The sequence below is a fragment of the Camponotus vicinus genome, unplaced genomic scaffold (assembly GCF_025532165.1).
Source record: "Camponotus vicinus isolate PSW18456_S1 unplaced genomic scaffold, iyCamVici1.0 SCAF_7, whole genome shotgun sequence".
Taxonomy (NCBI): Eukaryota; Metazoa; Arthropoda; class Insecta; order Hymenoptera; family Formicidae; genus Camponotus; species Camponotus vicinus.
The window spans coordinates 3,506,591-3,534,459 of record NW_028141979.1 but is presented as its reverse complement, the minus strand read 5'-3'; the positions used below and the strand labels follow the sequence as shown (position 1 = coordinate 3,534,459).

General features: G+C 31.3%; 1 protein-coding gene across 3 annotated transcripts in view; it reads left to right on the top strand.

Annotated features, from left to right (window-relative positions):
* Positions 1 to 27,539, top strand: part of Moe (moesin) — a 30,173-nt gene extending 2,634 nt beyond the window's left edge. For 2 of the 3 annotated variants that reach the window (XM_083103710.1, XM_083103709.1), the window contains 9 exons: positions 5,376 to 5,429; positions 8,578 to 8,757; positions 20,223 to 20,345; positions 20,977 to 21,249; positions 21,711 to 22,040; positions 22,398 to 22,640; positions 22,814 to 22,989; positions 23,070 to 23,286; positions 23,506 to 27,539. In XM_083103710.1, coding sequence (XP_082959836.1) covers positions 5,418 to 5,429; positions 8,578 to 8,757; positions 20,223 to 20,345; positions 20,977 to 21,249; positions 21,711 to 22,040; positions 22,398 to 22,640; positions 22,814 to 22,989; positions 23,070 to 23,286; positions 23,506 to 23,670 — 1,719 coding nt within the window. In that variant the 5' untranslated portion in view covers positions 5,376 to 5,417 and the 3' untranslated portion in view covers positions 23,671 to 27,539. Of the gene's footprint in view, positions 1 to 5,375; positions 5,430 to 7,925; positions 8,191 to 8,577; positions 8,758 to 20,222; positions 20,346 to 20,976; positions 21,250 to 21,710; positions 22,041 to 22,397; positions 22,641 to 22,813; positions 22,990 to 23,069; positions 23,287 to 23,505 lie in introns of those variants that run through there. The other variant, XM_083103708.1, reaches the window with a different exon arrangement.
* The last annotated feature ends 330 nt before the right edge of the window (positions 27,540 to 27,869 follow it).

The window sequence follows — 27,869 nt, the reverse complement described above, 5'->3', positions numbered from 1 at the left end:
CGTCGATCTCGTCGATTGACCGATAATACCGTCGATTTTATTGTTTCTTATTGCACTTTAATTACGCCGTTCTTTTCGAGATGTACAAACGTGCGCCGCGAAATTTTTTGGTGCGCAATCCGAAGAAAAAAATTGAGTAGCATTTGCGAATTACAGATGTATGAGTGTCTAGTTGTACGGTGAGATACGTCGAGATTGAGTTAATCGCGTTTGTAGTTTTTTTTTATGTGTATTGTATAGAATTTAAAGCGCGTGATTTGCGCTGGAAAGAATGAAAAAATTCAAGTTTATCGGGAAACTCGATTATACTAGTTCGATTATATATTTGACGTGTGTATGTGTACATTCACACACACACACACACACACACACACACACAATTTAAAATCTGTGTAAAATTTAATTTTTTTTGCATCACGTTTATCAACATTGATTAAGCTTTATTGTAATTTGAATGATTTTTTTTTTAAACAGTATTGACTATAATTTATATTAATAAACTATAATTCATATATATATATTAATAATATTCATATTATTTAATACAAAAATTAATGCTACTTATATTGATAGAAATAACGATATGTAATTAGGACGTCTTTAATTATCGGATTTGTGAAAGGATAAAAAAAAGATTGATTAAACGAGGCAAAACTCATTCGATTAGCAAATCTCGTAATAATTAGATGCTCCACATTATGTAGTAATGTGTAGCATGTGAAAAAAAGCAACACAAGAAAGGAAAATTGATTAATTAGAGCGATTACTATGTCAATAAAAAAACCATTAATGTGATTAACTATATTTTTCTTTTGTATCATCAAGGATGATTTAAAAAATAGGAGAAGGATAAATCGATTAGATAATTAATACAATTGCACGCATATATTTGTTAGTCTTCATTCACACAATATATTCTAAGTTTACAAATGTACATAAATAAAATTTGAGAGATAAATATTTTGATAGATAAATATATTTCGGCGCAAATATTTTGACTTTCCACAAACGCGGCGACCTTTGAATAAACAACAAAGCACATTCTCTTTTTTCATTAATTTTCAATTAATTTTAAAATAAATTTCAAATATATTGAGACCAAATTTTATTCGTATATTTACAAAGCTATTCTAGATACAAAAATATATAATTGAGAAAATTTTCGAATAATAAATAAAAAGAGTCAATTTTAAATTTTTCGAGTTGTCATCAAAATAAAGGTCATTCATTGTGAAGTTTATAATGTATTTAAACTCACAAGCTATCGCCAATTAAAGTCGATGACTCGACGATGTTTTTCAGCAATAAATGACACATTTTCCATTATTTCTAATTAGAATTTTACACACACATACGATTGAAAGAGAAAGGGATGAAAGATCGGTTATTTATCTATGCCTGTCGGCTCGCTATTCATCCTTGGCCATTTTGTACTCGGCTTCTTTAACCTCTTGCTAAATCGTAACCAGAGGTTACGTTACACTACGATATTTCATTCGCCTATACCCTACGGCGATTTTCGACTCGTCTTGTCGGAGAAATCCTTAGATGTTTCTCACCGCATGGCCAGCCTTTATATCCCGTGTTTATGTCGATTGAGATCGTTACTAATAACGTGTTCAATTTTCTTGAAAAAAAAAAAGACTCGAATAATAATAAATACATTGCTAAATATTATGAGAATTTTATTTTTTTTTACACAAAGAATTTTGCTATATTAATTTTGGCACGTGTTAATTTACGCGTAATTATTTAAATTATATTTAATTTTCTTCAAGAGATTTTATTTTCTGAAAAGAGTAAGAGAAATAAGTACACACTCTGTAAAATATTATACAGTTACATGAACAATAAGTGTTAAATTGTATAATAAATAATGGAAATGTTACATATGTATATAAAAAACAAATTTGAATATATATACACTTTTATAAACATATTACTTAATAATAATATTTATTGACTGAGAGTCAGCTGTGTTTAAAATTAATCTTTAAAAGTTATATATGATTTATATATTTTCATAACATTCGCTTGAATTTATTTTACGACTCCGCTGTAAGAATTGAATCATTGTTTCTTTCACATGCAGATACTTGGTAAGGATAGTTTATCGCTTTCAGACAGAGTCATATAACAAGGATTATCGCGGTAGATCGCGCGGCTTCCTTCCGCTCACAAATCAATGGCACAACTGTTGATCTTGGTTTCCCTCCCATTGGTTTGCAAATTTCATTATCGCAAAACATAAATAGGAAATCCGCGACAAACAATGTTTATTTCGCGAGGTATGATAGACAATGAAGATATTTAAGAATCATTTCGACAGGTACATGTTTAATTCTTATTTTTTTTACACATGTAAAATCACATGTAAAATCTGTCAAACATTTTTATATTTTTTAAAATTGCGAATAGTATAAAACAAGATCATTGTCAACGTCCTGATGAAATTTTGTGTCGTCATAAAATTCTAAATCGATTTAATCTAATCGTTTATTTCTTTTACGTAAGATGTAAAAATCGAATATCTCGTCTGAAGAGACATCTCAATTTTTCCAGACCTTATTCCATAAAAAAATCACAGCTACATTTCTCTCGGAAGGAGACCGGATATTCGTCACGTAGGTCACCTGTTAATTGCATGTGTATTGAACTCGCTTTACGGTTTAATTACAATTCTTGATCTTGTCAAGCGACATTCACAATCAAGTCTGCTGCTATAAATTATCGGATAAATTTATTTAATTTAATGATGGAAATAAATTTTATTTCTCAAGTTTTCCGCGAATCATATTAAAGAAAAATTTATCATCACGCAAGTTTATAGGATATTTAATATTTTTATCTTTATTATGGCAAATTAATAATTAATTATAAAGTATTAATAATTAATTATAAAAAATCAATACATTTCTACAATAATAATTAGATAATTAAACACGATAATTAGTGATTAAAGTTTACTAATGAATGACTTTGAGACGGGGATTATTAAATATTATATATTAGAGTGTCATCAAAAATTCTCATCTTTTTTATCATTTTTAGTATTTAAGTAAAAAGATCCCTATAATTGATCATCTATTATTTCACGTTATGGTGCTCTCTGAACATTCACAATCTTCATATTACATTTCTCCAACTTAAAATTACATTCAATGGTCATCCAACGTTAACTGGCGCCAAATGGAGATAAGCGTTCAAATTGTCACAGCACGATTCTGTATTTTTTTTATTTGCTCGATGTCAAGATCGCATCGAATGTAAACATGGGATGATAATTAGACGGTCATATCTAGCATTGAAGGCGACAGTTGAAATCGTCGCTATGGAATTCCTCTTTTATCGCTAAAGCGGCACGATTGAGTACTAGACATATTAATGATTAATTAAGATAAATTGATGGCGTAATTTGATAATACGATAACATTCGTATCATGTATATTCATAATATCCAGCACTGCTCTTAGATATATGTGTACTTAGGATACATGATACAATTCATTGCACAAATAATCATTCAAATCGCATGCAAATACTTGCGTAAGAAACACGAGGTATTCGTACTTCCTTACGAAAAAATTCAAACAGAATATTATTTTATATCGAGGTAATTAATATTTTAGATCATCTTAAGAGTAGTTGTTGTCTTAATAAATAAAAATTATTATAATTGCTCTTCTTTATTTATACCATATATACTTTAATATTAATGCATTATAACATTTATATTAAATTAATACAATTATATTAAATAAATTTGTAAATTTAAATAATTATTTGTTAACTCTGACGTATTTTGAATTTGATTTTTTCTCGAACAAGTTCTTTTTAAATTGGCCAAAGAGGGAATATGTTCCAATTTTCTCTTCGTCTTTTACATTGTAATGTTACAATTTTACGATAGCAGTTGCGATGTCGCGAGATTGTTTCCGGTTGTTACTATTAATAGATGCGTATCCTGTCTCCGCGTCGGGACGCGTGGACAGTTCTTCGATCACGAAAGTCCGACAAAAGCAGGGCGGAGTGATACCGTGTGCGGTTCAATGAACGTGCGTGCGTGCGTGCGTGTCGCTTGGTCCTAGATAAAAGGGGAATGCTAGACGAGACGACCGGGCACTCCTCGCTACAGCGGATGTCGGTCACACGGATTTGCATTACAACTCGTGCTTCTCTCTTTCTGGAGAATTCGTTTTCGCGTTGAATCTTTAAATCTATTGGCACTGTGAAAGGAGAAATAAACAAATAGAAAGATTGCAAAGTATATAAAGTTTAAAAAGACATTAGAAAGCTTACACACATAGATTAGAACAACAGATGATTGCTCGAAACAGATCAAATGGCCAGTATCTCGTGTATTTATATAGCTAGACATTAAATAAAATTTGTTTACTTGAATATTTATTTTACGTACGTGATTTAAGCATTGTTTTAAATAATGTATTATTTAAATTCTTAAAATGTTTGTTTTTAATTATTTATGACACAATAGTTTCTTCATTGCGAAACAATTTGTTATTAAAAAGTTTAATGAGGTTAAAATTTTGTTGCATCGTTCTTACAACAAATTATTTAATAATAATTTGGCAATCTTTGATATTAAACATATTGCTAATGAAAATTATTAAAATTATTAACATAACGTAAATATGTTTAAATGATTTTTTACAAGATGTCTCCATATAATTTACAATAATAATAAAACATCCGATAAAATTTATTTCAATTTAATATATTAAACAAATCTCGCTTTTTAAAAAGAATTTTGATTCAAAGTTTATAATCATCTCCTGACATTCAAAACTTGTTGTTTATAATGAAATTTTGATATTAATATTGCATAGTTAAATAAAATCTGCAAGTTTATTAGGATTTTTCTGTTTTCAAAGGTTTATCGACATTTTCATAACATTTGTTTCCGAAAATGATTGACGTATGTCACTTATTGAATCAAATGCAATATTTTTTATGAAATTATTCGATTTCTTTTAAAAATCCAAATTATACAAGATTAATTATACGTATAACTATTGAAAATCCGCGAAAGTAACACTTGATTTCACTACAAGTTACTTAGCATTTTAACAGCAAGTCTATTATAATTACACGATCGATATCACATATATAATCATTATACCTGTCAATTTATCTGCATGCTATAGCATTAGCAAATTCCAAAAGGACATTTGAATGATTGCTATATCATATTAATGCTGTTTTATAAAAATAAAAATGCAAGAATGCCGCCGAAATATTCAGTGAATGGTATAATAAAAGTGCGGAATTTGAAAATATAGTTCACGAATTTTTAAATTAATTGTAAACTCTAAAAAACTGAATTTTATCTAACAATGTATTATTTTTCGTTTCAGAGGGATAGTTCCACTATTTAGTACGAGAAAACAACTTCCACGATGCCGAAATCGGTATGTATTCTTATTATCATTTTGCTTTATATTGATACAGTGGGGAACGCGCAATCTTAAATGATCGATAATATTACTAGATTAAAACTAGATTAAAACTTTTCAAATATATCTAATATAAAAGATATTTGGTCCAAATAGCATAGTGTGCTCAGTTACTTTTTAATATTTTTAATAAGAACTAATTTTGAGATTTGCTAAATCAGAATTAGTTCCTACCAAAAATATATTATTGAGCGAAAAAATTATTCGTGGGCGAATCCGAAATGTACTTTCGAGCCGCGATTCGCAATCTACATACATTCGCGAAATAGTCGTGCGAATTGTACGATAAGACGTCATTCATCGTTGCAATAATTTCAGTACGATAAGATACAATTCGTTGTGCAAGTAAATGTACGGTCACGAGTGGAGCTGATTATGGACCATGAAAATATCAGATCACATTCGAAAAGAACCAGAATCAAAATTGGTTTGTTAATTTGTTTAATGCTCGATGTGTGAAAAGAATCTTTTGTTCAATTGTCCTTTTTCCGAGTAATCATGTGCATCATTTTCGTTCTAGCAATCATCGAAGTTAAAATTCAGCGAAATTAAATTGATTTCCGTTATTGGATATTTCAATTAATATTTAAACAAAATAGGAAATTTAGTGCAAGAAAACGGTTAATAATTTTGTGCGGAAAATATTTTTCTGGCTGCAAAAGGTGTAACGGTTTCAAGACATCGCTTTTAACGCATTATATAAGATGATATCTTTTATCGATGGTAATGAACACTTGCGTTTTGAAATAAAACATCATATTATTATGTAGACAGTGTAACTCATTTGTCGCTCGTTTGCAGCTGAATTTTCTTTACATAACCTTTATTTACAACGTCTACATTTATTACATAAGTAATCGTGCGGACTTCTTATTTGTATACATAATAATTTATTTCGATTTGAGGAAGAAAATTTTTTTCTTTTATTTTGTTATCATAATTAAATAGGGCTTTTTATTCTTCTATTTGAGGGAAAATAGAATAAATTTATGATCTATTTAGGAGAAACTAATTGTTTGACAAAATTCGATTACATAAAACTGATTCACAGTTGAAATTAAATTAATAAAAAATATATAGGATGTTTCTTAATAAGTGCAAAAAATTGTAGGAGATGATTCTTTGTCGAAAATTAAGGGGGATTTTTCATATAAACATATACTCCCTACATCCCTCCCTGTGGAGTTACACTCCTTCAAAAGTGGGAGTAAAAATTAGGTTTTTATTTTTTAGGTTTTTAGATTTTTATTATAATTTTTTGTTCCAATTTTCCCAACATTTACTCTAATTTTATTTTTATTTTAAAATTTAACTTCTTGTAATTTGAAACCTATGCTATTTAACATCGTGTTGTGCACGTAATTATTTTATTCTTTTTCCTTGAAAACTATTGATTTTATGAAAAAAATAAAAGAAATAAAAAAGTTTCTAAATAAATCAAACTTTTTAATGCATATTTTTAGATGATTATATTCCGGCCCATTAAAAAGTTCTATTAAAAATTTGAATAGGAGTTGCTAGTTTCATTCCCTTATAACAATACGGCAGGCTGAAAAAAAATATTAATAAATAATCTTTTCAGTAGTAGAAAATATCCTAATTTCATTTCTTTAACTTGTTCCAAATTGTAGGAGTATATGTTTATATGAAAAATCCCCCTTAATTTTCGACAAAGAATGATCTAAAATTTTTTGAACTTATTAAGAAACACCCTGTATAATAAATTTGAATGGTTCCAGTATTAAAAAATTAGTCCAACATCGAAGACGGAAACGAATTGGACTTTAATTTCTCTCTTATCATTTATTGGTATCAGTAATTCAAGTTTTGTACGTCTACGTGGATCGGTGACGGTATAAGGAATGCGATATAATCACGTATATGTTGCAACGTGAAAGGTATCGGCTTTTAACGCATCCGAGAGAGAGAAAGAGAGAGACTGATTCAATCGTAATGTTTGTCGCAAACAAGTTTATAAATAGCGTAAAATGGAAGCTTATATCGCTGAAATATCTCTCTCTAATCAAAGTTCAGTATAAGTTACCAGTCAGCTTCATAAAACGAGATTACGATCGTTTTATATAAACTCGATACGAATAACGTGCACATTTCCCTGTATCGCCTACGAAAATATTTTACCAGCGTCGAAGATAAGTAGAAGCGCGAGCAACGCCTAGACTTCCTCAGGAAGTTAATCCGCGACGAAAAAATTATGTAATCAACGTGCGCGCGCGCGCGCGCGCGATTGCAGCGGACCCGCGCATCCGCCGGTATCCGAAAACGTTAAACGGGGCCCCGGCCAGGCCTAACCCGGGGTCCCTTCCTTCCGGTATCGCCGATCGCGATTGGCCGACCAGGTTCCTCACGTGACCACGCTCGTCGTGCAACGCGTTCATTCTGAAGCGGGGGAAACGGTGCCCTCGTCGCGTCTCTCCTTTGAACAGCGAGGAGAGGGATACGCTGTCGGTTGCACTTGCGTTTCGATCTATTGTTCAGCTCGAGAGACCGGCTCCGAAGGCCGACCTCGCTCGCTCGTGCGATCCGTCGAATTTTATACTCCATCGACCGAACGCGTAGTCTTCGTCGTCAGTCGCGTCGTGTCTCGGCGATTCTCCAATTCGCGTGTTTCCTCGTCGAATATTTTCCTCTGTCGTTGGTTCCTGCTTATTAACGTTCCACGAATCTCTCCGCAGACATGGTGGCCGGTGGCAAAATGGTAAGCCGACCATTACTGGTGCGAATTTAAACTTGTATCAAGAGTGAACGCAATAAATTCTTCATAAATGTCGAGGAATATCTTAAAATTAAGAAGTTGAAATTTTATAAAAAATTATTAAATAATTAAAAAATTATAAAATTTTATAAAAGCTTAAGGTCTTTGTATGTGTAGTACTTAGCATATTTTTAAAATAATATTCCTATGAAAAGAATACAAGAATTGCCTCGGAAGAATATTCTAAATAGTCTTCTTGAGAAGTATAATAAAAAGAAACATATATAATACATATTGTGAGGACGAGAGCCTCGAGCTCTTTACCGAGTGACGCGCTTGACTCTCATTATCTGACGACATCGTTTTATTTGCATGTGCTGTGCCGCGAAGATGAACGTGAGGGTGACGACGATGGACGCGGAATTGGAGTTCGCGATCCAGGCGACGACCACCGGGAAGCAACTGTTCGACCAGGTTGTGAAGACGATCGGGCTGCGCGAGGTGTGGTTCTTCGGTCTCCAGTACACCGACAATAAGGGCGACCTCACCTGGATCAAGCTCTACAAAAAGGTAGGATATACTTGCGTATTCGCGCCCTCTTCCCGTACGCTTTGTCCTTTTCCACGTAATAAGATTTAATCCTGTGGTTTGTGATTTATCCAATGTATAACTAGCTGGAGAATCTCCAGAAAAATGAGCTCTCTCTTTTATAAACGGAATATATAATATGAAAGAAATTATTATAAATTATTTCAATATACATAAAATTAATATTAAAAATTATTTATTTTATTTTTGTGCAATAAAAATAATTTTATGAATTTTGTGCAATAGATAGGTAATTATTCGTATTTTATGAATAATTTGTAAAATGCGTTATACGAAGAAGATTAAAACCGGTTATGAAGTCCTCGCTAGCTTCGTTGGCGGTTTAAGAGTGTTAGTTGCAAGTGAAATTCCATCGTGATCAATTTTCGGTGTTGATGCCACTGAAAACCGAATCCCGTGGCACCGCTTATGCCGTGATCATCGCGTGATATGCGAGGCCCACCCGCGCGTATCGACGCGTATGAATGAAAACGGAAATTGTCAAAATTATTAAGTCGGATAATATCTAATCTGATTCGTCGTTGTGTACAAAATAACGTGTTTTGCTTCGTAAAACTATTATAACTAATCTTATGTCATAGAAATGTAATTTCAACATGTGTAGCGACACGTTATTGTAGATTAAGAATAGTTAAGTAGCTAAATATATGGCTATGTATTTTAAAATAGAAAATTTTTAACAAATCTTTAAATACAAATATTTAACGATAGATCTTTAAGTAATTAAATAAATAATTAAACATATATTAAATATATTTAAGTCGATGATTTTTCATGTTCGATTTTTTTTCAGTTTATATTACATTAAAAATCAACAAAAGAGGTAGTTTAATTAATTTAATTGAAATAAATGTATAGAAGGAAATAAGAAAACTATATACATTTTGAAAGTTTCCTAGAAGAACAAATATTACTTTGAAAACAATTATTCGCGAGAACTTTTAACGCACGCGCGTTTCAAGAATTATTTAAAATTCATTATTTTACCGCGATCTTTTAAATTTACATCCGCAGATAAATTTCGACTAATTTTGCGTGTACTGTGGTCGCTTTAATTTATATATATGTATCAGATTTTCGCGTATAACTTCCTCGGCTGAGCATGCATCAGATTCACGCTTACGCGCACGTGAAGTATATGGAATTAATGCAAGAAGTAACAAATAATTGCTGACTTCCTAAAGAATTGCACGCAGCAAATATCCTGGCGATATCGTGTAGAGGTCCTAAAGGTGTCTGATAGCGGAATATGTTGTGCCAATTCATACGAAACCTGTTTTTAGGCGGTTGCAATGTGGCAGGCAGACAGACAAGATTTTCTGAGATCGTATTCCCATAATGTTCCTCAATTATAAATTCTTGTGGATTTTACCGGGAGTCAAAAACTCTTGAATCGAATCATAACGTTAATTTACTTATCGCATTTGCTACTTTAAAAATTTTTCTTTAGTTTATATTAATTTATTCATCATTTTTCTTCTTGTTCCCTAATTTATTTATTTTATTTTACGTATTTTCAATTGATATATCATCTCTAATTGAATTTTCCTTAATTAGCGAATATTGTATGCATGATCGGAGCACAATAGCTTTTTATTTAATCATTCATGCAGCAGCAGTAAAAGAGTTCTTGGTTTCTTCGATCTTAGCTCATTGGTGGCAAATGCTGATGTCATCGGTTTTCAAGTGCAAGACACATGTTGAACGTTCTTATCCTTCTTTTTTATAATCATGATGTAGCACGAATGCGGTTTTTCTGACGATTCTTATTTCTCGAAGAACGTCATAGATACTCGCAAACTTTCCCTTTCCCGAGAATCTCTATTAAAAAATTGCAGATATTTCAATGACATTTTTTAAAGACTCTTATTTTATTATTAATTTTAAAATTTTTAAATGTGTTTTGAGAAAAATAGATTTTAGATAGATTTTTTTTTATATAGATTTATATAAGAAACAAGTTATTTAATTTATTTATTTTTTTTTCAAATTTGTTGGATTTATTTTTTTTTTCAAATTTATTATTTTGAAATATTTTTTACATAATTTTTTTCTAATTCTACAGGAATTTTCCTATCTAAATTTTATTTTATATGAATCTGTGCTTTCATACTAAACCGCGTTTAAAGACATTATTAAAATCATTCGCTAAATGTGCATTTACGAGCGATACTTTCGAGAATCGCAACTTGGTCGGAAATGGGGACTCCCGATGCGTATCAGATTGACTTCGAGAAACTTTCGAAGCGTACTTTCCTTGCAAGATTTGCATCCATAAATAACCGGTCTAGAAAGAATCTGTTGCTTTTTTCATCTTTATATGTTACATTCTCTTTAATATTTTATAAAAAATTAAATAGAACAACATTTTTTGATTTATTGTATATAATTTATTATAAAAAATCTAGGAATTTGATTTCAATCATCTAAACAGGAGCTTATTGCACGAGTAGAGCTATTATAAGGAAAAAACTATAGATAAGAGTTTTGAATATATTTTAAATATATTTTGAAAATTATTATATTGTTCAAACAATTGACGGAATGATTATAGTTAAGAAAATTATAATTATATATCAGTCTGTGAAAATTGCACGTATTTCAAAACTTTTTCAATGATAAACATTAAAATTAATCGCACATGTGTCTTTTAGAAATTTTTTATTCAAATTTTTTCTATGATTACACTAGTGCATATTTTTGATTACGTGAATATGGGTCAGTTTCACCATCTCCGGTTAACTCAATCAGCCGATTAAATTTAAGAATTGCCAACTACAAAACTTAAACTAATTTTTATTCACAGACATCTTATTATACATATTAGCAGCTATTAAGTGAGTGTGTAATATTGTTATTGCCACGTGCATATAATATTAAATAAGTATGTAAATTAATTAAAAGTATTATTAAATATATTAAATATTAATATTGACGTCTTGTGGTTGGCAATTCTGATGACAAATTTAATGGGCCGATTAAGTTAACCGGAGATGGTGAAACTGACCCTATATCTTATGAAAGAAATTCTTGACATTATAATACATATAATTAAATTGATCAGCGTAATTGTTTTAAAAAAATTAATACCTTTGGTGAGTGACTATAGATCATTCAATTTTTTGATTTATCCGCAAATTCAAATAATTTTAATTTTCGAGTCCAGGTACAGTTATTCGCAGAGCAAAGCAGACACTTTATCGGCTTTCACCGGCTGGTTAGTGTCGGAGACGACGCGCCTTCACCTTGACACAGTCGCCACTTGTCGTTCAACTTGTCAGTCACCTTTTTTCCAACAGGCCAATGATTTTCACATCAGGCCTCGGCGGAAACTCATTCTTTTCAGGTTTCTTGTTCTAATCGTGGACTTAGACTTTCAAACGCCTCCAACAGGAAAATGGAGAAAAACCCGACGCGACAGGTGCTTGCCAGGTGAAAATTGTCGTGGATGGAATATAGGCAAGAACTTGTAGTCTGTACTAGCCATTGAAAACCAGCTGGCATGGCAATAATGCCCGTTTAAGTAGTTTTATCTTGGCATTTTTAAATAACCGCGTCTGTTTTATAGTTTCCTCGTGTTTCTGTATCTTCAGTACTTAAAATTATAATTTAGTATCAATCAATTATATGCATTAAAACTATGCTAAACCTAATTTTTTTGAACGATATAATAATTTTCAAAACACATTCGAAACTTTTCTATATTTTTATCGATGCAATAATTAATAATTTCGTCCCTATCTAACAGTAGAAATCAAATTTCTAAATTTATTGCAGTAAATTGCATGGAAATAAATCGGCCTAACAATGATGTTTCACTCTACTTTTTATTAAATTTAAAATATATAAAGAAGTAAACTACCTGAATTTTATTCTTCCATAGAATTTATCAAGATTAATATAAATCACAGTAGTTATTTCGCAATCGCTGTTCGTACGTTGAACCTTGCAGTATACGTAGATATGCGTCGTCGGTAGCACACTTCCATGTGATAAATGAAAATCACAGAACTATAGTCTCTCCAACTCGACTGAATAGCTGTTAAAGAACAAAGATGGGAAAAAATATATAGGTTAACGTGTTAACATACGAGGGAAATATCTACAATCGTTTACTACGACTCGTACTTTTAACGAGAGAAACGCGAGCTTCCTTTATGACATGAATTTTTTTTTATTAAATTAAATATTAAATATTTTAGATATATTTTTCTTTCAAATAAAAGGTGCATATTAAAATAAAATTCGAATCTTTGTAAAAGTAATAATCCTGAGATTATTTTAATCTTAAGATTATTACTTACGTAGCAAAATAAATCTTTTTCCAGTTATTTTTCTCATATTTAAGAATCTTTCAATCTGAGAAATACTTGTACAAATTGTGAAGAAAAATGAAGAGAAAAGTGTCTTGAAGATTAAGTCGTTTCTTATTTATGACATGAATTTTCTTTTATGAAGTACTTTAGATATACGATTTTTCTTTCAAATATTAAAAGATGCATATTAAAATAAGATTCGAATCTTTGTAAAAGTAATAATCCTGAGATTATTTTAATCTCAAGATTATTACTTACGTAGCAAAGGAAATCTTTTTCCAGTTATTTTTCTCATACTTAAGAATCTTTCAATCTGAGAAATACTTGTACAGATTGTGAAGAAAAATGAAGAGAAAAGTGTCTTGAAAGATTAAATCGTTTCTTGTTTATAGAGAGCTTTACCGCAACTTCTGACGGCTTTAGATAATCTCATTTGTAAAAGCATCAGCGAGAAGATTAGATAAATTATGTTATCTGTTATACAAATATAGCAGCGATTATTATGAGTATAATACATTAATTAAATCTTGAGTCATTGTTTTTAACTTAATTTTCTGCATAGCATTGCAGTAAACTGATATAGTAGTCGCTCGATAACGATGATTATCCCGATAGCATTCCTGTAATGAGTCATTTGGCACCTTGTGCACGTTCCTTAAATTCTTCTCTTAATGACGAGACGATTGCACGCAGCCGGAGAGCGCGATAGCAAGGGTGGTGAAGAAGGAGGTGAAAAAGAAAGTTCGAAAGCTGAGAGGCTGCTCAGACTCGGATACAGACGACGACGAGTTCGACGATGGTCTGGTAAGAGCTCGAAAGGACACAAACTTTTCACACGTTCCGAGGAAAGAACTCTGGGAGAGCATCATGAAAAAATAATTTGATGATGATTGATTGTATGCAGGATGATTATTTTTGCACGTGATGAGAACGATAGCGATGGTTTATGTTAAGTCTATTAAAATTGATATTTAATAAAAAATTTTTATATTTATTTATAAATATATTTTTTAAATTTTTCTTCATTTTTTTTTAAATTGTATAATAGATTGATTCGAAAGAATTTGTAGATAAAAGCCTATGCGTTACACTTGTAAAAAATGGAATCTCCGCATTTCATCGCTTGGTATTTTCATCTGGGAAAAAAAGATATACATCCTGCTGAGTCAATCGTTTCGCAAGAAAAGAAACTTATGAGGCGCATAGGTATTAAAAAAAAAAAAAGAATAAAACTAGAACATTATGCTGTGCGACGGTTTTGCAGAAGCAGAGCGCCTTATCGTATCGCGGTCACGATAAAAGAGAGAAATGAGAAAGAGGAACGCGAACAAGATCGTCCGCGTGTACATTGTCTGATATGCGTGTCGCTTATTAAACGATCCAATCGAGCGTGTTACGTCACTTATATGAAAATACCGCTCGATGAGTCACGCGATGAGAAGTCACTTGAAGAATTTCTTCGCGAGAAAGTTTCCTTATTAGTTGCTTCTAATGAAAAGAGAGATACGCCTTGATATTTTTATCCAGTAAAAATTAACTACAAATTTTTTACAGAATCCTAAGATTGGAATTTTATTACAATTTAAGGATTATTCACTGGGAACATCTTCTTGTAACTCTGTTTTTTTTTCTTTCTCGTCCTGAGATTGGATTGTATCTCTTTTTATGCATTATCCTAATTTGCCGCGGTTATCGTTGATTACTTCGGTCGCTTCTCTCTCAAGTGTTCCTATGTGTCACTTTCTCCCAATTAGGATTCATATTAACCCTTAAATGGAGGTCGACTCTCGCACAAATTGCGAGTGTTTGTTCGAGTGCGATACGCTTGTCGAGATTACATTGCGCGCATTTTTTTTCTGTCAAGGCTCAACAAAGAAATTCTTTCATATAATAGAGAATACGTCATGGATTATCTAGGAAATATATATTAAATTAAAAAAATATATATCAAGAGATATTTTTTATCATTTCTAGAACCTGCAAAAATGAGAAAAGTCCAAGAAATTGTTTAATCTTCAACTAATTTTCTTTCACACAAGTTATCTATATTTGTGAAGCGATTTTTAATTTTTCGTTTCTTCAAAAAATAAAATTACGCGAACAATCAATCGACTTATAAAAAGCAATGATGATGACAGCGGTATGTTGCTGAATATGTTGCCATCACATATTTATTATATTTATTAATTATTAATACGATGTAAAATGATGGCGTTATCAATGATTATGGCATAGTCGGAATTCTATAATAATGAGTAACTTATAATGCTTCTAATCGCGCAATTAACTGCGCGATAAATTTATCGCTAATTGGATCATAATTCGTTGTAGCAACCATGAAGCATGATGCATGTAAATATCCAAAGTACTTTTCAGATAGGGATTAACACCAAATTTTACTTCGCAGAGCATGGAAAATTTAAAATCGTCAATAAAAAAATCTTTCATTGATAAAATTAAAGTGATGAAATATAACTGAATATGGCGGAGAAGTAAATCAGGAAATGAATTAGCATCACAGATAAAAAATAAAAAATAAACATTATTTTTTAAACGTATAAAATGGAAAGATATACAATATCCTTATTATTTAAGAAAGAATATTAAATTACATTATTTTAATTTTAATAAAATAAATACACAAGTTTTTATTTCGTAAAAAAACAGGAAATGACGCAATTTATCGCATTTTCTTCTATTTCTCTTGTTTAAACCACATTCTAACAATACTTAATTTTATTATCGCGTAAGTGTCACTGTCAGAGAGCGATCGTAATAAAGTGCGATAAAGGCCTCGCGTAAAAATAGTCTCAAAGTAGACGATGGTTGATGCGGTCTCAAGGACTCTTTACAAACCTTTAACCGGCTGGTCCCGGGAATGCTTGATCACCGCTCCGTAACAGGTTACAAGTCGAAAAAGAAGACAATTCGCACAGGTGCGCTTCTCGTGGACTGTAGACTGTTATGTAACAGTTTGCATTACAGGATCTAGCAACCGATACGTGCGTTTTCTGTGTGTCATTCCGACCCATCCTCCGCGTCTCTCTCCTGCGGTATTCCTGTTGTGTTATCGCGCATATTTGTAAGGCCACGCTGGGCTGTGCATGCAAATCCGTGATTGTATTGCACTAACTGATGAGGACAAATTGAACTAAAAAGTGGCGAGGGATTTGTTATTTTATTCTCAAACTGTCTTACGATCTTGAGAAGCCTTTGAAATGTTTATAATATTAATATTACTATAAAAAAGATTAAATAATTTGGAAACTCTTAAAATTTTATAAGATCTCTTATAAAGCTACTTGATAATTTCTCTCAATCATAGAAGTTTGGGAAAACTGGAAAAATAACATTAAACATTTATTAAATTTAAATAAAATTTAATGATATATACATCTAAATAATTATTGCGTTTCTTAATTAATTTTAATTAGATTTTATTTTGATAGAGACTTAATTATAATTTCAATAAAGAACGAATAATCAATTTGAAGAAATTTAATGTTAAAAATATTAATATCGATAATTAAAGTTACTATAGCATTAAATATTAAATGCATGCAAATGATACCTAAATTATAATTTGAAAATTCTTTTAGACTGTTCAATAACGTGATTTATGGATATGATTTTATTTATCGATGACCACATAAGACTTTACAAATTCATAGCTCTCAGTTATTTTTGGTATCGAACAGATTTAGAAGACGTCACTCCGTCAGGAACGGCGAATATTATCCTCGAGACGGTCCCTGACGGTCTGAATAGCTCTTATAAATTACTCTTATAAATTTATGATGTTTCTTTATATGTAATAAGTGATATATATTGTGTATATATATTAGTTATAAGGATGAAGTTTATATTATTTAAAGGAAAAAATTAAATCGTAATTTACATATAGCCATTAAAATAATTACAAATTTTATTATCACAAAACCGACAAGAATTAATTTTGAATGTGTCAAAATTTTTAATTTGCGTTAGGAAAAAAATACTTTCATATTTTTACGAGAGAGTATAGCGATACTTTTCTTAGTTATGCATGGGACATTATACTTAGAATTATAGGAATTACATTGGATGTAAGACGACCTTCCTTCTCTGCTGACTTGAGTTAAATTCTTCTTCGTGCCAGTGACGTCCTTAAAATTATTATTGTCATTATAAGACATGATTTACCTGATTTACCGTAAATCCAACATATCTCGAATCGACGTAATGATTTCAAGGACGTGTGTTCGTGGCCGATATACGCGGGATGGTTTTATACACCGCAATACTTTAACTTTACCATATTTTTATTCTTTAAACGCATGCCAACCGCAATACTAACAACTGGAAGCGTGGACTTTCATTCTTGTCTAGGGTAAGTTGTGAATAATTTTTGAGCATAAGTGTTGCATGTTGCCCAAACGAGAAGTGATGCACGATTTTAGCGACACAAACTCTCTCGCGAGTGCTGTTTTTCCTGAAATATATCTTGATTAACAAAAATCTGAGACTTGTGTAAAACTTCTCTTTGCAAATATTTATTCTCTAAAGGAGAAACCGATCGCACTTTACATACCTGTTGCTGTAAAAAAACATCGCCTTAACTATTTGCCGTGAAAATAGTTAAAGGCAACAAATCATATGTTATTTAATAAAAAGGCAATGCCGTTACATCATAATCATGATCATAATCATGACTGGTGATTTTTTAAATGCTGTCCTTGAAACGTATCTAACATACGGATGCGACAATTCGTTTATTTGAAAAAAGCTGCATCTGTTGTAAAAAATATATACGTTAGAGTTTCCCGTAATTCAATTAACCTTGTTATTTTTATTGTTTTCTGACGGATATACGTAATATTCTATGATGTATGCGTGTCGAAATATGCTGATAAAATAAGTGAAATTTGCTGGTAAAATAATCATTCGAAAGTATAATTTTATCATAAATTAATATTAGATAGATGGCTGCTCAAACACATAATCGATTTATTTCTTTTCTTTTTTTATCTGTAACATTAATACATACTTTTTTGATCTGTCATATGAAACGAAAATCATCTTCGGATGCAAAAATGCATCAATAACATTATAATTGTAAAAGCAATATGTGACATTGATAAATAATTGCAGGTGATTCCGTGCGGTCTTCAAAAAATCTGCCACGTAAGATTACAAAGAATTTTCTGATCCTCACATTTTATTTCAATGTATTTTTAATGTCCAGATTTTTTAAAAAATTTCAAATTAAGTAGAGAAATAACATGTCAGAATAATCGTTTATCATCGTTTGTTTGATATTAGTTGAATTAATCACTAGAATAAACATAACTCCTGATAATACTTATTCGAGAAATCGAGCACATCTCGTATCTATTTATAAATAAATTATGTAGAAAATATATGACAGCGAAATCTTGTTTTATTCTTGTTATTCTTACAAGAAGAATAAATTATAGACATATAATAAATCTCATTTTTATTTACGATTTACTTAGAAATATTATGTAACAGCATAATAAATTTAAATATCACTGTCTTTTAAAAATTATCAGTTGTAATATACAACTATTATGATTTTTATTTTTATTATAAAATAAATATAATATAAATTAACATTTCTCTATGTTTGGCAGTTCATGCGAGAGAAAAAGATGATAAAATAAAGAGTCCTGTATTATGTGACATTACTAAATCTTTCTCACTTGATATTGAAAGTAGTACACGTAGCATATATTGCATTATTACACGTTTTGTATCATTTTCAGACATTGTGTTTGAAATACCACGAAAAAGTGCACTTTTATTTTTCATTGCAATTTTCATTGCGATAATTATCAGAAACTTTCAATGCTTATCTAGTATAGCGCAGATAATGTTGTTTTAAGCAATATTTTTATATTCATCGCTATATATATAAAACTCATAGATAAATAGTCGACAAACACGAGAAGTATAAACTTTCGATGAGCTAACTATCGTGACGTAAGTTCTTTCAGTGATACACCTGGATAAGATTCCATGAGAATGGAAAATAAATGATTAAGACGAACACATTCATCGTGTTGAAATACTTTTGCGATATTATCATTTTGAGTGTCTTAATGTAATCCAATAAAAGCGATTATATCGTCATCAATTGATGTGAAGACGAAATCGCGTCTGCGTCTTTAGGAAGAACGGTCGATTCCATTTGTCGAAGCTATTGATGGGAAATTCCACTGACAATAAGGGAAAATTTCGCTATTAAATATAAATTACTGTTAAGTGATTTCGTAAGCAATGCAATATTTTATTATTTAAAATTTTTTTGTTTTGCAATATAGTATTTTTAAAATTAATTCGTAATTTTTTTAATTAACGTAAAATGATATGCTTGAAAAACACGTATATTTTAGGACAAAAAAGAATAATTCTTTTTGATTTTTGGCACAAATGCCAAACACCAGAGCACAGAATATATGAGTGTACATACACACGCACTTTCATTATAATTACACATTTTCGAACGACGAATATTTTTGAATTATATTTAAGAAATAGAAAGAGGTAGAAAAGATATTCGTCTTTGATCGATAATGCTGATATCGTGCGCGTTACATAATTATGACGAACTGTTGTCTGATAATAACAATGCAAACAAGACATGAATATGTTTGCGGTGAGATATGAATATTCAAATACATATATAAAAAAGAATTTATCAGAATTTGTGAAATCGAAATTTTTTACAAGCAAAAAATGTAAAATATAATGTAATAATGTTTTTCTCATATCGTGTTTAATTTTCATATACATATTCAAATACATATAAATATATAAAATATAACATGCGAAAATCAATACATTTCCTTTTCAATGCATTATATTTTGACGCCAAATTTTTTCACTATATTTTAATGTATTTTATACATCCGTTATCACATGTGTGTCTCGTATATTCATCTATAATCCTTACATCACAAGAACTTTTCTCCGCATGTCTAATCATTATCTTCATAACGCGATCCTTAAACACCGCATGCTTTTACACATTTGAGCGACAAATGTGATCTTTGCTCAAGCATGATGAATAATTTTAGCGGAGTTATTTATTTTTCATTTATTTTACAGGTGATGAATCAGGAGGTGAAGAAAGAGACTCCACTGCAGTTCAAATTCCGTGCAAAATTCTATCCCGAGGACGTCGCCGAGGAACTGATACAAGATATTACGCTTCGACTTTTTTACCTTCAGGTAAAAAATTGTTAGTCAAATATTTATCTTTATCATATTTATGCAGTTTTAGTTTATGTACACAATATTTAATTCGCTGCTCTTCACTGTTTCGTAAAATAATTTCTGAGCCTTGTCACAGAACAGGTCGTGTTATGCACTGTAAAAGCAGTGAGACTGGATCGTGTGTCGATATAATCGTATTCGAGAGCGAGTAACGTAACAACAATGCAGTTCATTTATTCGTCGCTCCAAGTAAGCCACGTGTACCGGATGGTCATTCGTTTATCTGATTTGCTTTTTCCCATCGTTTTATTTTCCGCAACGGATACGCGACTGCAAGAAATGTGTTTCAATTTTTTTGCTATTGAGACAAGCAGATATGGTCAATGTTCGAGAAGAGTGATGATTTTCGCCAAATTATCGCCGAAATTTTAAATAAAAAATATTTTTATCTCAAACACATGAAATATATATTTACACGCGTTATTTTTAGATATTTTATATTAATTATTTGTTATATAAGTTGCGATTTTTTTATTATTGAATTTTAGCATAATATACACGTTGATCAATATTATTATACAAAAAAATTAATTACATCTTTTTATTAATTGATATCTTACAATCAACGCTTTTTGATTGATTGCAGGTGAAGAATTCTATCCTCACGGACGAAATATATTGCCCACCGGAAACATCCGTCCTGCTGGCCTCATACGCCGTTCAAGCGAGACATGGAGATTATCAGAAGGGCAATCATCCCACTGGCTTCCTGGCGAACGATCGACTGTTGCCACAGCGCGTCGTTGACCAACATAAGATGAGCAAAGATGAATGGGATAGTTCTATTACAAATTGGTGGCAGGAACATCGTGGCATGTTGCGAGAAGACGCCATGATGGAGTATCTGAAAATTGCTCAGGTATCTGTTTAAGTAGCGTGTACAGGATGTAAATCTGAAATCCACAAAGACGAAGGCTTCAGGCGAAAGCGGATAGATGGCGCGTGTATAGATATTTATTTTCACTGCAAAATTATTTTTGTATATATTGTGTAAGTGATCTTTGAAATTTTTATTTTACGAATTCTGTTTCTGTAAGCTTTCTTGATTCATTCCTGAAGACTTGTCGCATCTACGATAACTATACGTTTTGTTTTAATTATACTTTATAATTATTCATGTAATCTTGTATTTTAACTCAATGTTTGTTTAGGAGGCAGTATTTTTTAACTAGTTTTTAACTAAGTTTTTTTTATTTTTTTTTAACGTGAATTCTATTTTTGTAGTTTACATTTTACTATGTGAAAAGTTGAGAAATGCTGCTATTTTTGGTGTCTCTAGTATTGTTTTAGTATTTTTTTTTTATTTCTTGCTTTCCGTAGGACTTAGAGATGTATGGTGTGAATTACTTTGAAATTCGCAACAAGAAGGGCACAGACCTTTGGTTGGGTGTGGATGCTTTAGGTTTGAACATCTACGAGAAGGACGATAAGCTTACGCCAAAAATCGGCTTTCCGTGGTCTGAGATACGGAATATCTCGTTCAACGATAAGAAATTTATAATCAAGCCAATCGACAAGAAGGCACCGGACTTTGTCTTTTTCGCTAGCAGAGTGAAGATTAACAAAAGAATTCTCGCACTATGTATGGGCAATCACGAGCTCTACATGCGCAGACGTAAGCCGGATACGATCGACGTACAGCAGATGAAGGTATGGAATATTATGTGTCAATGATATGTCATATTTGAACTATGAAATCGATATAAGTAAATTATATATATATTGATATACCTTTACTTATCTACTAAATCTTGATTATATAACGTTATCATTAATGATTAATTTATTGGGCATTATTTTATGTAACCATTATATAGCATATTGAATTTGTTTAAGGATTAAAATAATATTATTTAATGGTACAAGAAGTTGAAAAATACAACAAATGTATGGCTGTTAAAATTTATTTTAATTATTTATAAAAAAAGTGAATAATAATAATGAACATTGATATCTTAAGTGTCAAATTGTGATGAGAGATTGATAAAATTTTGATTTCTTTATTAGGCTCAAGCTAGAGACGAAAAGATTGCAAAACAACAACAGAGAGAAAAACTGCAATTGGAAATAGCTGCCCGAGAACGTGCGGAGAAGAAACAGCAGGAATACGAAGAAAGGCTAAGAAACATGGCGGAAGAAATGGACAGGCGGCAAGCTGAATTGAATGAAGCTCAGGAAATGATTCGACGTTTGGAGGAACAACTGAAACAGTTACAGGCTGCCAAAGAAGAGCTAGAAAATCGCCAGAAGGTGAGAGCGAATTTATTTAATTACGTAGTTTAAAATTGCCAAGAATAAATAATTCTATTGTTACTTTTTTTATAAATTTTCACATAATTAATATTCGTTTTATTATGCACATTTATCTTATGCATGATTTTTTTTATCTTTGTTATCTTTTTAATCTTCGTGTTATCGTGCAGGAATTGACAGCCATGATGGAAAAATTGGAACTCTCGCACGAAATGGAGGCTGCAGAACGCGCTAAACTCGAACAGGAAATAAGAGCTAAGCAGGAGGAGGTGCAACGCATACAATCAGAGGTGGAGGCTAAGGACGCGGAAGCTAGAAGATTACAAGCAGAATTTGAAGCTGCCAAGTATAGCAATTTTCCTTTTTTTCATCCTTTTTTTTTAAATATAATTGGTAATAATTGTATGTTACATCTTATTATGCAAGATTGAGACAAGAAGAAGCTGACCGGCAATATCAAGCCAATCAGACCCCGCATCATCATCATGTCGAGGAAAATGAAGAGGGCGAGGAAGAGGGTGAGGATGAAGTGCCTCAAGGAGACGTCACTAAGGACCTTGCGACTGACGAAACTATAATCGATCCTGTTGAGGAACGACGCACTTTAGCAGAAAGAAACGAACGTCTCCACGATCAATTGAAGGTATATTTAATTTTAATACGTTTTATTCGGTTTTTTATTTTTAATTTTAAATAATCATTTTATAATTGTATCTAATTTAAAATATTGCAAATATTTATTCTCTAAAGCTTACAAATATGTTTCCGATGTTTAATACAAATTTGATTTTATACACGTGAAACATTATTTTATTATACCACGTGAAACATTATTGTAATTATAGAATATATCCATTGACAGGCATTGAAACAAGATCTCGCTCAGTCGCGCGACGAAACCAAGGAAACGGTGATGGATAAGATTCACAGGGAAAACGTGCGCCAAGGTCGCGACAAATACAAGACACTTCGCGAGATTCGCAAGGGCAATACCAAGCGTCGTGTTGATCAGTTCGAGAACATGTAAATTAGTGTACGTGCATCTAATCGCTTACCTTATCCTTTCCTATCAATTTCTCACTTGACTTCGTGGAAATGGGGAATGCAGTAAAATGATAACGAGATACTGATAAGATAAAGATAGAAAAAGAAATAGAGAAAGGTAATAAATTTTACAATCGATGTATAAATAGAATCATTTGAATAACATATTCGATCAGTTTAACCTTTCTCAAAGTTCGCGCACGGATGACGTCGTGATTATCGAGAATTACTAACGAGTATGATATTTGTCTGACACGTTAGATCAATGACGAGATTCTATCCTCATGCAAACTGATAATCAAAGCTCGCACGTTTTTTGGCGAGGAGAACGCGACGAGAGCGAGCGACTCGCACCGTCTTCCACGTATGCTTCCACATAAATTAATGCTGCACGATCTCGATTCTATCGAGAATCATCACGTGCCTCCGCAGCGCGGATAAATTTTCTCGTTATTTTATGCAAGTATGTCTTGTGAAAAAAATGGTAATTTTATTTTTTTTTTTTAAATACTCTAGCTAATTGGAAATAGTTCTGAATCTTATATTATTTTCTATATACTAATAATTTACCAAGCAATTTTATTATCTTAGATGCAGACATACTTCTCGCTGAAATGGCAAGAAAATTTACATCACAGTTCGTTACCTTTACTTAATCTTATTACTTAATCTTTTCTCCGCGCATCAACGGGCCTAACATTTTCATATATTGTGAGGTGCTAATACTGGTCTCGCTTCACGATAAGCTTTACTGCCGATCACTTATTCCGCGATCTTTAACAGTTGGTTACCTAAGCTCTGCCTTGCCCGTCGCGATCCTTATCGCGCCGTCGCGTATCGTCCGTCCTCGTTATTAAGAAAATCGCTTTCAAAAAGCACACGTCATCAGCATCATTATCACAGCTATTTACATCTTTACTGATGCGTCGTGATGATACTCGCGGTCGTTACCCGTTAACGGACAACTTCTATTTTGTACGCTTAATTCGCGAGCCATATTTGTAGACAGGAGTTTGTTCGGGCAGTTGCTTGACACTATACATTGATATAGTTAATCGGATTTGTAAGCCACTTCCGGACATTGGCCATAGAGGAATCAAGATTTAGGAGCACGGTTTATATTGTAGCGAGTTAGGTAGAAATTTAGGCGTAATTTTCTTGAAGTTCGTATTGGGCAGCGACCGTTTCAAGCAAGGGAATCTCGTGACACATTCGATTCTACTCATATTTCAGATTAATAAAATCCACAAATTGTTCTTGAACAATATGAAATTATTGGGAAAATAATTAGATTATGTATATATGTTGAAATATACATATTTGTGGACAAATTTTGACAATTGTATAGAAATGAGAATACCTATATTAAATTCATTTTCAAAATTTTATTATAACAATTCTCTTTCAAAATAAACGTGTTGTCTATCGTAGTTGTGAAAAATATTGTTCCCTTGTTCGTCACACACGAATCATTATCGCAGCGCAGTCCATCACCCCAGGTTAAACGTAAGCGATTCAACGATGGCGTGGCCTATTCATTACCGATAAAACCGTATCGAGCTATTTTCGTACGAGCGAGTTTCGATAATATTAGCAATTTTATATTGAACACACTCGTGGCCTTTACTTGATATAAATATACATATATATATATCGAAGTACTGTAGGTAGTATACTAATATAATGACATTAGCGAAGAGAAAGAAGGAGAGATGTAAGGATATCGCGCCATAAAGGATTCATCTTCTCGCATACTTTCAACACAAGATTGAACTGCGCGATATCTGCGAATGGATTAGCTACCAAGATTTCCAAGAAAGAATGAGGGAACGAATGCGAGAGAGGGAGAGAATGCGATGAAGGAAGTAATTAACGTGTGAGAGAGGCCTAGTGATATCGAAAACAAACATTTATGGCAATTTGGGTAAGTCTAATGCCATTGTAATTTTTAAAACTTTTTGTCCTTTTAAGAGAATCCTACGCAATGAAATTAAAATTAACGAAACTTGAAGTAATGTGTAACTTCGAGAAATGCTGCCAATTTTCTCATATGATGGAATGAAAACAAAGAGCGATAATAAAATATGATACGGATGAGAGATGCATGAGCTTCATTTTCGAAGGCAGATCGCGAAATTATTAAAATGTAAACATGATTGTCGTACCAAAATTTGTATTTTGTTATATTATTCTCATCAACCATGCATTACAATAATATATGAAGCAAAAAGGAAGGAAAAGTACAGGAGTAATAACCATAGATATTTTTTGATTATATTTAATATTAAAAATTTACGAATTAGTAGTGTTATATTATTAATATTAATGTTTACAATTTAGTAGCGTTATTTTATTATTATTATTATTATATTAATAATTATTATTATTATTATACAGATAATATTGAATGAAAACTAAAGCGAAGCATTTTATAGTCGTCAATTTATATTCTGTAAGGTAATCTAGCAAATAGATTTAGTCGCAATTTAGATATGTTAAAGAAGCAGTGCATTTGGGAAGAAGATTCTAATATTTTTATGCGTTATTCTTTTAATTGCTTTTTTAAATTTTTTCTATGCACATATATATTTGTGCAGCCGAATTTTTCCTACGAGTGAATAGATGTATCTAAAAAAAGTAATTGACAATTTGTTATTCTCAATTTTGTTTTAGCTTTTCATTTAAGAATGTATAAACTTGCGACTAAATGTATATGTGCGAACAAAATGGAAACAATATTACATACTAATTAAAGAGATCGCACGATGACATTCTAATAGTCGATAAAATAGGCGAGAGCAAACTTGAGAACTCGTCTCGATATTCTTTGGCGATTAAACGCTTTGGCGAAACCGATGGATTTTTATTGAAACATTCCAGAAGAATTTCCTGTAAAGTACTTTATCTCCATGATCTATATTTTGAATTTCTGTGAATAACGAATTATAAATATTCCATTTAAACTATCGATTTGAACATTACGCCTTGACCTTTTTTGCCTCTTCGCAAAAAAAATGGATGAATTTCCACTTATCTTTTGGAATGTACTTAACTTTAAAATGCACTTTCTGTACAATTCTTTTGGCTTCCGAATCGGTACAGATTCTCGAATCGTTCGTATCGTTTGTGGAAATACGATATTAGATATTCATTCGTTTAAATTACAATACTTGATTGTATTTGCAAGATATTAGAATATATGTGATTGAAATAAATAATTAGCGTGAAAAAACAAAACTGTCTAATTTATGATTTTTTACAAATAAATGTAACAAATTCTCAGCTCGATTCGATATTTGTAAAATTTCATAGCGAGAAAATACGTGTTTTGTGTCGCGTTTATGTAAAATTATTTTTATCTTTGAAATGTGCATTCTAGAGTTAAATAACATGTCTTAATCTTTCCTTTGCACTCACGAAGGTAGATCTTAACAAAGCGAAACTATGTTTGTATTTTGTCCCTCATGAAAGTACCATGTAGTACTATGGTAATTTTCTTTAGATTTGTAATATAGCCAAATGTGCATTTAGCACCTTTATCACGTGTTCTATTCGTCTTCTATTTAAGCTATTGAACAAAACTCTGCGACATCGTAACATAATTCGATACTTTTATATACACAATTCAATACTTTTTCACTTATCTGCAGTTGTGAAAGAAACATTCTCTTGTAACAGTATTATTATTGAATTATTGAGAACAGCGGAACACACAACGAGATATTTTAGTGAAAATTAAATATTATAAACTGAATATTATTTGTTGGTGCGAGATGAAAGATATAATGTAAAAACTACTTGTACTTTCCTGAGGAAACTAAAGATTGTTTAAATAAAAGATTCATATCTCAAGTCGGCTGACAGCTGCCAATCCTCTGTTAAATAGATTATTAATCTATTTATATAATAAAGAATTAAAATTAAAATTTTTAAAGTTCTTTACAGTTTTACAATAAAATGACTAAAAGAATAAAAAATTGAAAACTAGATAGAAATAAGTGATAACAAATCTAGGATTGCTAGAATATTATTTAGATCCATAAATATGCTCTTATTAAATTATTTCAATATTGATTATTTTTTTGCATACTTAAATTTAAATTTCCTAACTTTCGAGATAAATTAGCAATGTCAAATAAAATGCCATATAAGAATTGACATTTGAACATTAAAATTTTAATA